Raw genomic sequence first — 14,556 nt, 5'->3', positions numbered from 1 at the left:
CACACTTGGCCTTGTCAGCCACCTCAGAACCTATATCAAGACATTCTCGACACCAAGGGATAGTCAAAGAAAAAGCAGATTTTCACTCCTCAAGCTATTGTGAGGTTGGGTTATCTGTACAACCAGAGAAAAATCTGTAAGCAGAAATTGGAAATCTGAAAACTTTCTTCTTTGCTGAATTGCAGAGCCTTTCAGCCTGCCAGTGAAAGAGTCATGGAATGGGACTGACAGGGTTGCTCTCAGAGAGAAGGGGTGCAGGCTCTAATGATTCAGTTATTTTACGTGTAATATCTTAATTTAAAAAATTGAGATTAGAACTACTGTGGCAGTTTGGAACAATGATCTGATGTCAAATGGCTGAACAGAAAATTGATTAAACTGATTGTTGGGAAGACTAAAGTGCCATTAAGAATATGGCAAGTATCTAAGCAAACAAACAATTTTCAGGATGATTCTCCAATAGGAAAGATGAACTTGACCACATTTACCCATGTGTTTCCTTTTTTTAAGTTTAATCCTTATGTAATTGCGTTATTGTTACAATCATTTTAAGTGAGTGGTTTAAAACCAATAGATTGAAGATCACATTCAGTTATGACATGATTCTTTATTGCAATTTCTTCTTGGAAAGGAGGAGGATTTACATAATGGTGTTCATTCCAATGTGCTTAGCAGCTAATGAGGAACTTTCTGAAATGTAATCATTATTACTTTTTAAGAAATAAAGCAACTATAGCAAAGGTCTGCAAACAGTGACGAAATAAATAACCTATACACATTTCAAATACATTTAGAAGAATAAGTATTGGCTGGAGCACCAGAATAACTCAAATTCTTCAAAGTGTCCTCAATGAGCTTTTATTTCCACTTGGTAAGCAGAATTGGCCTTTGGTTAACATTGTCTCTGAAAGCAAGCACCTCAGCCATTCTAACCCTCCCTTAGTACTGCAGTGTAGTTTGACCAATGTCATGAACTTAAGCTTCTGTGGTGAGGTTACTAACTCTCAGGTGAGAGTTCTACCCTCAGCCAAGGTTGATACTGTTCTGTGTCTTTAGCTGTTCATATTGCACATTAACATAAGGTGGTGCAAAAGACAGTTTTAATGTAGCTGGATGAAAAACTAGAACAAAGATAATTTTGCAATTAACTTTTTTTTTGTTTTAACTTAGTTGTTACCAGTTCATACACTGAGTCTTGGAGTGGACCTGGACTCATTTGATGGACATCATTACATATCATCAGTTGTGCCTGATGGACCAATAGGCCAAACTGGATTATTACAAGTAGAAGATGAAATTTTAGAGGTATATCTTTAAAAAAACAAAACTCATTAAGATTTGAAATTAATATCTCTATTTTGGTTATAATTAAATCTCTTTTTAGGACAAATTTATTTTCTAGCTGAAATAGTTCATACAACAACAGTATAGGAATGGGATCAAGTAATCATGGTAAAATAATTTTATGATTTCATGTTTTGTTATTTTTGAGAATGTTGATGGAACATTGGCCCTTGGGCCCATGACGTTGTGCTGAACTAATTAAACTAGTAATTAAAAGCCTAACTAAACTAGTCCCTTCTGCCTACACAAGTCCATATCACTCCATTCTCTGCATATTCATGTGCTTATCTAAGAGCCTCTTAAATGCCTCTATTGTATCTGCCTCCTCTACCACCCCTGGCAGTGCATTCCAGGCACCCAACACTCTGTAAAACAAAAACTTGGCCTTCGAACCTTCCCCTCTCACCTTAAGTGCGTGCCCTCGTGTATTTGACATTTTGACCCTGGGAATAAAATACCAGCTGTCTACTCTATCAACATCCCTTGTAATCTTATAAACTTCTATCAGGTCTCCTCTTAGCCTCCACTGCTCCAGAGAAAACAACCCAAGTTTGATCAGCCTCTCACAGCACATGCCCTCTAATCTAGGCAGCATCCTGATAAGCCTCCACATCCTTTCTATAATGGGGCAACCAGAAATGAATGCCATACTCCAGATGTGGCCTAACCAGAGTTTTATAAAGCTGCAACATAACTTCCTGACTCTTGAACTCAAGGTTTTGACTAACAACAGCAAGCATGCCATACAGCTTCTTTACCATCCTATTGACTTGTCTGGCCACTTACGGGGAGCTATGAACTTGGACCCCAAGATCCTTCTGTACGTCAATACTGTTAAAGATCCTGCCATTAACCGTGTATTGTCCTTTTACCTTTAATCTTCCATAATGCAATACCTCATACTTGGCCCAATTAAACTCCATCTGCCATTTCTCCGCCCATATCTGCAGCCGATCTATATCCCGCTGTATCCTTTGACAATCTTCTACACTACCGACAACAGCACCAATCTTTGTATTGTCTGCTAACTTACTAACCCACCCATCCACGTTTTCATCCAAGTCATTTATACATATCACAAACAGCAGAGGTCCCAGTATGGATCCCTGCGGAACACCACTAGTCATGGAACTCGAGCCAGTATAAGTCTCATCAACCACTACCCTCTGTCTTCTATAGGCAAGCCAATTCCGAATCCACATGGCCAAGTCACCATGGATCCCATGCATCTCAATCTTCTGGATGAGTCTAATGAGCCTATTATGTGGAATCTTGTCAGATGCCTTACTAAAATCTATGTAGACAACATCCACAGTTCTACCGTCATCAAACACCTTCGTCACCTCAAAAAACTCAATCAAGTTAGTAAGACATGACTTGCCCTGCACAAAGCCACGCTGACTTTCTCTAATTAAGCCATGGCTCTCCAAGTGCTCATAAATTCTATCCCTAAGAATCCTTTCCAATAGCTTCTCTACCACTCACGTGAGACTCACCGGTCTGTAGTTACCAGGATGATCCCTACTTCCCTTCTTAAACAACAGAACAATATTAGCGATGCTCGCCAGTCCTCTGGGACCTCACCTCTCACTAGAAAGGACACGAGGATATTGGTCAAGGACCCAGCAATCTCATCTCTTGCCTTTCTCAGTAACCTGGGGTATATCCCATCAGGCCTTGAGGACTTATCCACCTTGATGTTCTTCAAGAGACCCAACACTACCTCTTCCTCAATCTCAAAATGCCCTAGTGTATTAGCATGCTCTACTCTGATTGCACTATCCTCCACGTCCTTCTACATGGTAAATACTGATGCTAGGTACTCACTTAGGACCTTGCATCCTCCGCTTCCAAGCACATGTTCCATCCTTTATCCTTAAGTGGTCCTACCCTCTCCCTAGTTATCCTCTTGCTCCTAATGGAGGTGTAGAATGCCTTGGGATTTTCTTTAATCCTACTTGCCAAAGACTATTCATGACCCCTCCTGGCTATCCTTATTTCCTTCTTGAGTTTTTTTCTAGCTTCTTTATAATATCGTTATAATTCTTTATAATAGCTTCTTGATTTCCTGAAACATACATAGGCTTCTTTTTTCTTCTTGTCTAAATTCACCACCTCTCTCGTAATCCAAGGATCCCTTACCTTGAAATTTTAGTATAACTCATGTTCACATTCTTAAGTCACAGAGTCTTCCAATGATAAACAGAAATGATTTCAGTTTCTAGTGCTCTACACATTATGATGCAGTTTGATACCTGTTTTGGATTTTATTTTGACTTTTTCCTCAGGTTTGCATTTTATTTTTGGTATTGGTTGTGAGGTGCAGTTAATTTTGCTTGTATATAACTCATTGGACAGAATTTGTATGGAGAACTGTGTAGTGACTGATAGTGATGAGGACCTTGAAGCTGATTATTTAAAAACTTAAGTTCTACTATAGCTTTGTCAATCACTTTCTCAAATGCTAACTATCAGTAAAAGTGGATTTTGGCCAGTTTCCATTTTACATAATTAATGACTTGTGGAGAGAAAAATTTAAAGAACATCAGCAAATTATGGAAATAATTGAGGAGAATTAAGTGAGACACTGCTGCAGTAGGAAAGTAGTTCATACAAATAAGGATGTGCAATAAATGCTGGTCTTGCCTCCAATGACCATGTCCCATGAATGAATTTAAAACAAAAGTTCTGGACCAGGCACCTAAATGAAAATTGCGGGTAACAGTGTTACCTACTAAATAGTTTAGTGAACTACACTTCCACACAAGGCATACAACAATAGAAAATCCATTATGGTATAAGAATTTATGCAGGTAGAATTTGCAAATATGTTTTATTAATTCTAGACAATAATTGTTTGAAGCACCTTGATGTAATCCTAATATTCGCATTCTATTTCAGGTGAATGGAAAGCAGTTATATGGAAAATCGCGCCGGGAAGCAATTTTATTTCTGAAAGACATGTCCCCTCCATTTACCTTGGTCTGTTGTCGGCGACTCTTTGAGGAGGGAAATGAAATGCCTGTAGATGAACCTAATGCCATGAAAACTGAAGCTTCCCAGGTAGAGTTAAGGTCATTAAAAGGGAAATACACTGATATGTTCTGATCTACAGAGATTCCATATTAATTGGTTGAGATATTTGGGAGTTGAATCAAAATTCTCCTTGATCATGCTTCTCATCAAGCCCATTCATATGTACCCAGTCATCTCGACTGATAAATACATTTTCTTCATGCAGCTGTTCTTGAAGGCTGGGTCAATACATTAGCTGCATGAAGACTGGATACTCATAGTGATGAAAAGTTGTTTTCTATTGTAAAATAACTGACAGTTGCATTCACTCTTTGGTACCATTGTGTGTTGCAGTATTATTTAGGTTAAGTATGTATGGAAGAATATATCTATCACAACGTAAGCAGTAAATATTTATGTTAAATAAATTATTTGTATGTACTTGTGACATCCTAAAAAATAAGCCAACTTCACTTTTCTTTTAACAAAAAATGTTGTTGCCTTCCCTCCTTTGTAATGTTCATCTTAAATCCTTCTATTCTCCGTTACTACTGCCACATATAGATTCATTACCTGCAGAAAGTGGTGCTCCCATGTCCTTGATGGTGGTAGAGGTTGTTTGGGAGGTACTGTCAGAGTAGCCACATATGTAACTGCAGTACATTTTGGCTTGGTGGTCAAGTGCACCCAGTCCATAACCCTCCAGACCACTCCTGTCCATGTATCTATCCAATTTATTCTTAAAACTCAAGAGTGAGCCTGCATTTACTACATCAGATGGCAGCCCGATCCATACTCCCACCACTCTTTGAGTGAAGAAGTTCCCCCTAATATTCCCCGTAAACCTTTCCCCTTTCACCCTAACGCCATGTCCTCTCATACTTATCTCTCCTAATCTTGGTGGAAAGAGCCTACTTGCATTTACTCTGTATATACCCCTCATAATTTTGTAAACCTCTATCAAATCTCCCCTCATTCTTCTATGCTCCAAGGAATAAAGTCCTAACCTGTTCAATCTTTCCCTGTAACTCAACTCCTGAAGACCCGGCAACATTCTAGTAAATCTCCTCTGCACTCTTTCAATCTTACTGACATCCTTCCTATAGTTAGGTGATCAGAACTGCACACAATACTCCAAATTTGGCCTCACCAATGTCTTATACGACCTCACCATAACATCTCAACTCCTGTATTCAAAAATTTGATTTATGAATGCCAGGATGCCAAAAGCCTTCTTTACAACCCTGTCTACCCGTGACGCCACTTTCAGGGAATTATGTATCTGAACTCCCAGATCCCTTGTTCCTCCGCACTCCTCAGTGCCCTACCATTTACTGTGTATGTCCTACCTTGATTTGTCCTTCCAAAATGCAACACCTCACACTTGTCTGCATTAAATTCCATCTGCCATTTCCTGGCCCATTTTTCCAGTTGGCTCAGATCCCTCTGCAAGCTTTGAAAGCCTTCCTCGCTGTCCACTACGCCTCCAATCTTAGTGTCATCAGCAGACTTGCTGATCCAATTTACTACATTATCATCTAGATCATTGATATAGACAACAAACAACAACGGCCCCAGCACAGATCCCTGAGGCACACCACTAGTCACAGGCCTCCAGTCTGAGAAACAATCGTCCACTACCACTCTCTGTCTTCTCCCACACAGCCAATTTCGAATCCAGTTTACAACCTCTCCATGGATACCTAGTGTTTGAACCTTTTGAACTAACCTCCCATGTGGGACCTTGTCAAAGGCCTTACTAAAGTCCATGTAGACAACATCCACAGCCTTTCCTTCATCTACTTTCTTGGTAACCTCCTCGAAAAACTCTACAAGATTCGTTAAACACGATCTACCATGCACAAAGCCATGCTGACTATTCTTAATCAGCCCTTGGCTGTCCAAATACTTGTATATCCGATCTCTCAGAACACCCTCCAGTAATTTACCCACTACTGATGTCAGGCTCACCAGCCTGTAATTACCTGGTTTACTTTTAGAGCCTTTTTTAAACAACGGAACAACATGAGCTTCCCTCCAGTCCTCCGGCACCACACCCATGGCTAAGGACATTTTAAATATATCTGCCAGGGCCCCTGCGATTTCTACACTAGTCTCCCTCAATGTCCAAGGAAATATCTTATCTGGCCTCGGGGATTTATCTACCTTTATTCACTGTAAGGCAGCAAGCACCTCCTCCTCTTTAATCTCAATATGTTCCATTACTCTATTGCTTGTTTCCCTTCCTTCCATATCCACAATTCCCGTTTCCTGCGTAAATACTGATGCAAAAAAATTGTTTAAGTTCTCCCCCATCTCCTGAGGCTCCACACATAGACGACCACTCTGATCTTCTAGGGGACCAATTTTGTCCCTTACTATCCTTTTATTCTTCACATACTTGTAGAAACCCTTTGGGTTTACCTTCACATTATCTGCCAAAGCAACCTCATGTCTTCTTTTTGCCTTCCTGATTTCCTTTTTTAGTATTTTCTTACTTTTTCTATACTCTTCAAGTACCTCATTTGTTCCTAGTTGCCTGTACCTGCTATACACCTCTCTCTTTTTCTTAAGCAGATCGCCAATATCCCTTGAAAACCAAGGTTCCCTATGCTTTTTAACTTTGCCTTTAATCCTGGCAGGAACATGCAAACTCTGTACTCTCAAAATTTCGCCTTTGAAGGCCTTCCGCTTACTGAGCACGTCCTTGCCAGAAAACAACTCATCCCAATCCACTCTTCCGAGATCCTTTCTCATTTCCACAAAATTGGCCTTTCTCCAATTTAGAACCTCAACTCGAGGACCAGACCTATCCTTACCCATAATTAACTTGAAACTAATGACATTATGGTCACTGGACCCAAAATGCTCACCTACGTATACTTCTATCACCTGACCTGTCTGGTTCCCTAATAGGAGACCAAGTATTGCATTCTCTCTCGTTGGTACCTCTATATATTGATTTAGAAAACTTTCCTGAATACATTTGACAAATTCTAAGCTATCCAGCCCTTTCACATTGTGGGAGTCCCAGTCAATATGTGGAAAGTTAAAATCCCCTACTATCACAACTTTCTGTTTCTTATGGGATAACTAGCGGGATAACGTTTCGGCACAGACTAGAAGGGCCGAATGGCCTGTTTTTCTGTGCTGTAGTGTTCTATGGTTATATGTGAATGAATGCTGAGGGCAGTAGTTGGGATATAAATCATGCAGGCTGTTTTGTAATGGATGGCATCAAGCTTCTTAAAAGTCATTGGTGCTGCACTCATCTAGGCAAGTGGAGTGTATTACATTACACTCCTGACTTCAGTTTTGAAGATGTGGATCATGGTATAACTATCTAAGAACCTGGAAAGACCATGCCTGAAGTATTGCATAGAATTTTGGTCTCCTTAACTAAAATGGATATACTTGCTGTAGAGTGCAGTAAAGATTCAGCAGACTGTCTCCTAAAATAGCAAGTCTGACATTTGAAAAGAGATTAGTAGGCTAGGCGTATAATTTTTAGAACATAGAAAAGTGAAAGGTGATCTCAGTGAAATTCTATCTTTACCATTTAGTATTCCAGGAAATTTTAGGAATTGCCCCTCTGTGATCCTGTCTATTTAGCTTTACATGTGCTGGTTTTATTAAATTCTGCTGGTTTATTATTGAATGGAATTTCATGATTTATTCTGGTGCAGTATTCTGGAACAACCTCTGCTTTTCTGTTTAATTGTTAAACCATTGACTTGTTCTGACTTTCTTGAAACAATGACACCAGCATTATCATGATTCAAACATGAAGGACTACTAAATTTCTGCCTACATATTTCTGTGTAGAACTGCATGATTATATGTTTCTGTTACGCTTGAGGAAACAAAATCACTTGCTGACACCTTTACACCTCGCTGGAATACACTTTTGTATTCTGACATGATTTCTTAGTACTTTATCGTAAAATATAAACTCAATTTCTGTTCAATTTTGTAATCTACCTGCAAAAGTAATACTTTCAGAAGCTGAATTTTGTTTTTTTTCCCCAAAATATGTTTTCTTTGTGAGATAGATGGTTGAGAAAAGTTTCAGATTTTGTAATGCATTCTCTGTTAGATTTGTAACTATTGCTCTGTGTATTTTCAACCATCTGTTCTTTTCTAAAATCATTGCTGGCCTGATAGGAATCAGCTCCAGTATCATTAAGTATTTGTATGTTCTGTTTTTAGGCTTCAGAGATGTATGAGTTGATTCGGCCACCCTCTCCCTGGAGTAGTGAAAATTGTAGCCACCAGGTAAATTTAACTGTTGAAATGAGAATCAAATGAGATGTGCGTGTGTGTGTGGGCATATCACATTTTCTTTCTTTCCTCTTATGTATAAGATACCTTGCCCTTGTCCACATAATTTCCATGTCAAACTTAATTATAAGATCTGTAAGAGTACTTCAGCAGGACTTGGTTTCTGCCTTTTTTTATGATGATCTTGAAACTATTGTGTGGGGACCAGTGGCTTTGGATCTTATCAGTGGGCTATTACCATTGAGCCAACAAAAGTACTGTTGTGGACAAGTTGTACCTTGCATTTTGGCATCCCACAAATTGCATTTGACTTTTGAATGATGTGCTGAGTATGCAGCATTATTGCAGCCAAAGGAACATCTGTTCTGAACTTAGCTTTACACAGCATTGGAAAAAGTGGTTTTGCACTGTTTGAATCTATACCAATTATACCAGGGTGATTTGCACAGATGTGCATGTGATTTTAATGTCACTGTAGTGATCCCATATGAAAATTCAGGGAATTGGCCTCCGTACAAATACAGTATGCTCAAATATTTGACACAGATTGATACAATGTTGGCAGAATTATGCAGACTTGAAAAAAAATAACAGGTGTAACAATAACAATCACAGGGTTGGTGGACAGAATTTCTACAGAAAAGAATAGAAATCCTTTAAAATATTTCACTGACAAATTAGCTCTCATGATTAGAGAGAAATTAATATCTATGTCTTATAAGTTAATTTATTCTCCAAAGGTGGACATGGATACTGAGACAAATGCAGAAGAGGATGAAATTGGGGAGCTGGCTTTATGGACTTCAGATGTGAAAGTGATTGAGCTGCATAAAGGTTCTAAAGGTTTAGGTTTCAGCATTCTGGACTATCAGGTATTTTCCAATTTGTGTAATTTACACATTTTAACAATATACAATAGAGCATTCCTTGCAGATTGCAACAAATACTTACTTTTTTGAAATCAAGTTTTACAGTATGTTTGATAGACAAAAATTATTTTTCCAAAATGGTGAACATAAGATGAAAAGATTGTGATAATGGAATAATTTTAATACAAGAATGGCTATATCTTCTTAAGTACCAGTAACAATTTAGCAATGGCATTTACAGTATTTATCTTGTGATTGTTTTGCAATTTTTGGCTGTACAAATTTCAGCTATTCTATAGTAAAAGCTAATTTGGAGCATTTTCATTTGCTAGATTAGTAACAGTCCAAACCACATTCTGTCATGAATAGTGAGGACAATTAATAAACTCTCAGGAGGAGGAGATATCAAGGCCATCAAAGCTTTGTGATGGCAGAGTCCAGTAGGTGACAGCTGGGCACAAAGGTGAAGCATTTAAAACCATCTTCAGCCAGAAGTGACAAGTTTTCTTCTGAGGTTCTTGCCATCACAGAATCTATCCTTAAGCTATTTCAATTCACTCCACATGATTTGAAGAAGTGGCTGAAAGAAGTAGATACAGAAAATGCTATAGGACCTGACAACATTCTGACTGTAGCGTTGAAGATGTTTACCCTAGAACTAGCCTCGCCTCCTAACCAAGCTAGCTATATTCTTATTATATGGTAGAGGTGGCCCAAGGAGTCATATAGCCTACATTCCTACTTGAATTTGTTACGTTCTGATGTCCTTTTGAAAGCTGCTCCAGTAGAGTTTTAACACTGGCAACCTACCAATAATGTAATGTATTGCCCAACTATGTCCATGTCTTCAAATAGCAGGAGCAATCTAGTAGACCATTTGCTGGTTATTGGTCTACTTGGTCATTAGCAAAGTATTGGAAGATTTTGTCAACTGTATCATCAAGCTGCACTTCACCAGTAAATGAAAATCAAAATACTGCAGATGCTGGAAAACTGAAACAAAAACAGAAAATGCTGTAAACACTCAGCAGGTCACGTAGCATCTTTGGAAAGAGAAACAATCAATGTTTCAGATATGACTCTTTGTCAGAACTCTGACAAAGGTCTTAGAGCTGAAAAAATTGACTGTTTCTCCTTCCACAGATGCTGCCTGACCTGCTGTATGTTTCCAGTATTTTCTGGTTTAGTTTCTGCTCACCAGTTTTTGGTATAGGTTTCGCTGGGCCACTTACTTTCAGACCCTGTTGCAGTTTTGGTCCAAACATGGAAAAAATGAACTGGATTCCAAAGGGAAGGTGAGTGTGATTGCCCATGCAACATTTGCCCAAGTGTGGTATCAATGGAAAAAGAGGGGAAAACTCCACTGACTGAAATCATACCTCACACTGAGAAGGATGGTTGTGATTGTTGCTGAACTTCAAGGTATCTCTCCAAGCATTTCTCAGGGCATTATCTTAGGCTCAACCATCTACGGCTGGTTTATTCATGACCTTTCTTCCTTCAGAAGATCACAACATAGTTTTTTCATATGATCTGTTCATGTTCACAAAATTTCAGAAAATGTCTGGCTTTCCACATGTGGCTGTTCTTGATAACATTTTGGCATGAGTTGATAAGTGCTAATTTAGTTACATTTATGCCACTTATGTGCCAAGCAGTGACTGCCTCCAACAAGAGAAAGAACAATTCAATTGTTAGGGGGAGATCCTGTCTGACCAATTTGACTGACATCTTCGAAGAGGTAACAAAATGTGTGAAAGAGGGCAGGGCAGTCAATGTAGTTTGCATGGACTTCACTAAGGCCATTGACGTAGTCCCACATAGGAGTCTGGTCCAAAAGGTTAGAGCCCATAGGATCCAAGGCTGTTTGATACATTAAATTCATTGGTGATAGGAGGCAGACGGTGATGATGGAGGGTTGATTTTGTGATTGGATGCCTGTGGCCAGTGGTATACCATATGGATTAGTGCTGGGACCCTTAGTATTTGTTATATGTATTAATCATTTGAATATGAATGTTGGTGGTATGATAGGTTTGTAGATGACACCATAATTGGTGGTGGTGTTGATAGTGACAGGATTAGTCTTAAGTTACAGGAAGATATTGATAAGTTGATAAAATGGGCAGAGAAATCGAAGATGACATTTAATCCTGATAACTGCAAGGTAACACACTTTGGGAGGATTAATAGGGGTAGGACAGATCCAATGAATGGTAGGGCTCTAGGGATTATTCAGGAACAGAGACACCTTGGCATACAAGTCCATGAATCCCTGAAGGTGGCAGCACAACAAGCTAAGGTGGTGAAGAAAGTGAGATGCTGGCCTTCATTAGTTTGGGACTGGAATTTATGAGCAGGGAGGTTATGGTGCAGCTTCATAAAACATTGGTTAATTTACCTTTGTTATATCACATAAAAATAACCAAATATAACAGACTATGTCTTTGCACTGTTTATCTTTATTATAACAATCTCCTGCTTATTTGCCATTCCAAAAGCAAATGTCTCTCACTACGTTTGGCACATTTATGATCTTCCATTGCTATTACTGTGGATTGTTTTTTATTCTCAATTTGAATGCCTCGAAATGGAGCCATGGAGAGAGACAGGCCCTTCAGCCCATCAAGTCCACACCGACAATCAAATGCCCATTTATACTAATTCTACATCAGTCCCATTTTATATTTTCTCCACTTTCTCATCAACTCCTCCCAGATTCAACCCCTCATCTACACACAAGAGGCAAGTTACATTAGCCAATTAACCTACCAACCCACATGTCTTTCGGGTGTGAAAGGAAATTGGAACACTCAGAAGAAAGCCAAGCAGACACTGGGAAAATATGCAAACTCCACACAGATAACAACGGAGGTCAAGAGTGAACTCTAGCCTTCAGCTTTGCAAGGCAGCAGCTCTACTAGCTGTGAATCTGTGCCACCCAATTATTGTTGAGAGTCATCAAGTCTCCCTGAGTTTTTGATGAAATTAATCAACAACTAAACATTTTGCTACATTGCCTCATTAGGGTTCTGCACATATAGTACCTTCAGCAACTTAAGGAATAGCTCACCAGTGTCCTAGTCCATTATGCAGGAACTGTCAATGTGACACAGAATGAGCTGCATATACATCACCTGCAGTGTGTGTGCCCTTTTGGTGAAAAGAGAACATGTGAGTTATTGTTCTCAAAGAAATAATTGTTTGCATTCTTAGACATTCATCAAAAATTTATGCAGTAACAGTATTCCAGTGTATAGCAATCTGCCAAATTTGAATACTGTCTGAAATGAGTTGACCTGGAGGTAGGTCACTGATTATATTTGTAATGTTTGCATTGTACTACTAATGGATGGTGCATTAACGCTATAAGAAAAATTTTTTGTAATAACACCAAAAAATCCTGCTCTCATTCACGGTTCTTGTGCAATCTTAGAGCCGAGGCTGTGAACGAAAAGCAAAATCATGAGGAAACCTTAACTGTTAGAAGTTAGTTCAGCATAGAATTAGCAATGGACAGTGCTGTGTCACGAAGGGCAATAAAGGCAACCTGAAAATAGAAAGTAAAGATAGTATATTTCTTATTTTTTTCTCTGTTTGGTTTTTATGGATAGTTCATTTAATACTTATATTTCCTGGCATACAAAACTGTGACCCATACCAAAGTTTTCATTGAATCTTGTAGGTAATGTATTAGATAAAACTGATTAGTTTTGAAAGATACTGGTTTTGTCTTAAACTTTAATAGTCCTAATTTGATTCTAACCAGCTGAGTTGTCCAAAATTCCAGAATGTCATGCGTCACTAGTTTGTTACATATTAGGCCAAGATCTTTTTTCCATCCTTGAGGAAAGAATTTGATTTTTCACATCTGCTTCCAGTTTATTTTTGAAAAAAAATAATTACCAAGAAATCTGATTACATAGCACCATTTATCTGTGTTTTATGTGATTAAGTTTCAATTAAAAAATATTCAGTTACAAAAGAAAAATTGAGGACTCATTGCAAGTTCTAAGATGTCAGGGACTTCCTTCTAGGTCCTTTGTGCATCTAAAGTGCTATTGCAAAGGTGTACTCAGTTAAGTGCATGTCTGGTTGTTACTTCCATGAATTTGGACACGTGGGTGGCCAGGTGATAGCTTGGGTCACTTGTACAGAAGAAGACTCTCACGAGATTTGTGAGGTCTGCTTCATCATTATATAAAGGAAGTCCCACACCTTTGAGTTTGGTGAGTAACCCTTTGTCCTTTTAAGTTAAATACTTATTAATTGTATACCTGCCCCCCCCCCCCCTTCATGATGCATGCCCCAACCCCTAGTTGCAACCCCATCCTTAATGTCCTACTTGTAACACTGCCCCCAGCCTCTGGACGTGGATCCCCTCCAACATCATAATCTGTGGGTTGAGCACCCTCCCAGAGCAACCCCCACCCCTTGTCCACTGACTGACGTCCGGGTCATCTCAAACCCACACAATTCCTCCTCTCATCCCTGCAAACCTTAATTTAACAGATTTTCTTTGTGCACTCCACCCACAAATGAAGGCCTTTGAAAATGTAAGGACTATTCTGGGGCAACCAATGTTTGGACATCCTGCAGTTTTGCAGTCGGGGACCCTAAGACGAATTCTTAATTGGCTGCTGTGCATTGCATTGCCACATCAATGCACCTTTGAATTTCTGGACCAGTGCATTTTTGGGTCTGAAGGTGATCTACTATTTAACAACTGCCAACTGAGTTAGATCTCAGAATGCATCCCTTGTTAGTTGCATCATCATAACTCGCATGCAATTCTCATGCCCTCCCTGTTCCACATGCTAGTCAGGGTAGGAATAGGCAGATAAGGCAAATTAATTAGTGGCTAAAGAGCTAGTGCAGGCTTCAGCTACTTGGACCATTGAGACCTCTTCTGAAGCAGAGGTGACCTATACAAGAGTAATGGGTTGCATCTGAACTGGAGGGGGACCAATATTCTTGTGGGGAGGTTTGCAAGTGTTACTTGGGAGGGTGTAAACTAGTCTGGCAGGGGGGTGGGAGTCAAAGTAGT

The 14,556-nt window shown here is 39.2% G+C and overlaps 1 protein-coding gene across 7 annotated transcripts in view; it reads left to right on the top strand.

The window, feature by feature from the left end:
* patj (PATJ crumbs cell polarity complex component) overlaps nt 1–14,556 on the top strand; it is a 226,077-nt gene that overhangs the window by 49,895 nt on the left and 161,626 nt on the right. For all 7 annotated transcript variants that reach the window (XM_052011643.1, XM_052011644.1, XM_052011648.1 and 4 more), the window contains 4 exons: nt 1,171–1,305; nt 4,246–4,407; nt 8,569–8,634; nt 9,381–9,512. In XM_052011643.1, coding sequence (XP_051867603.1) covers nt 1,171–1,305; nt 4,246–4,407; nt 8,569–8,634; nt 9,381–9,512 — 495 coding nt within the window. The remainder of the gene's footprint in view (nt 1–1,170; nt 1,306–4,245; nt 4,408–8,568; nt 8,635–9,380; nt 9,513–14,556) is intronic.

This window comes from Pristis pectinata, chromosome 3 (genome assembly GCF_009764475.1).
Source record: "Pristis pectinata isolate sPriPec2 chromosome 3, sPriPec2.1.pri, whole genome shotgun sequence".
Classification (NCBI taxonomy): Eukaryota; Metazoa; Chordata; class Chondrichthyes; order Rhinopristiformes; family Pristidae; genus Pristis; species Pristis pectinata.
This window is presented reverse-complemented; position numbering and strand designations above follow the sequence as displayed.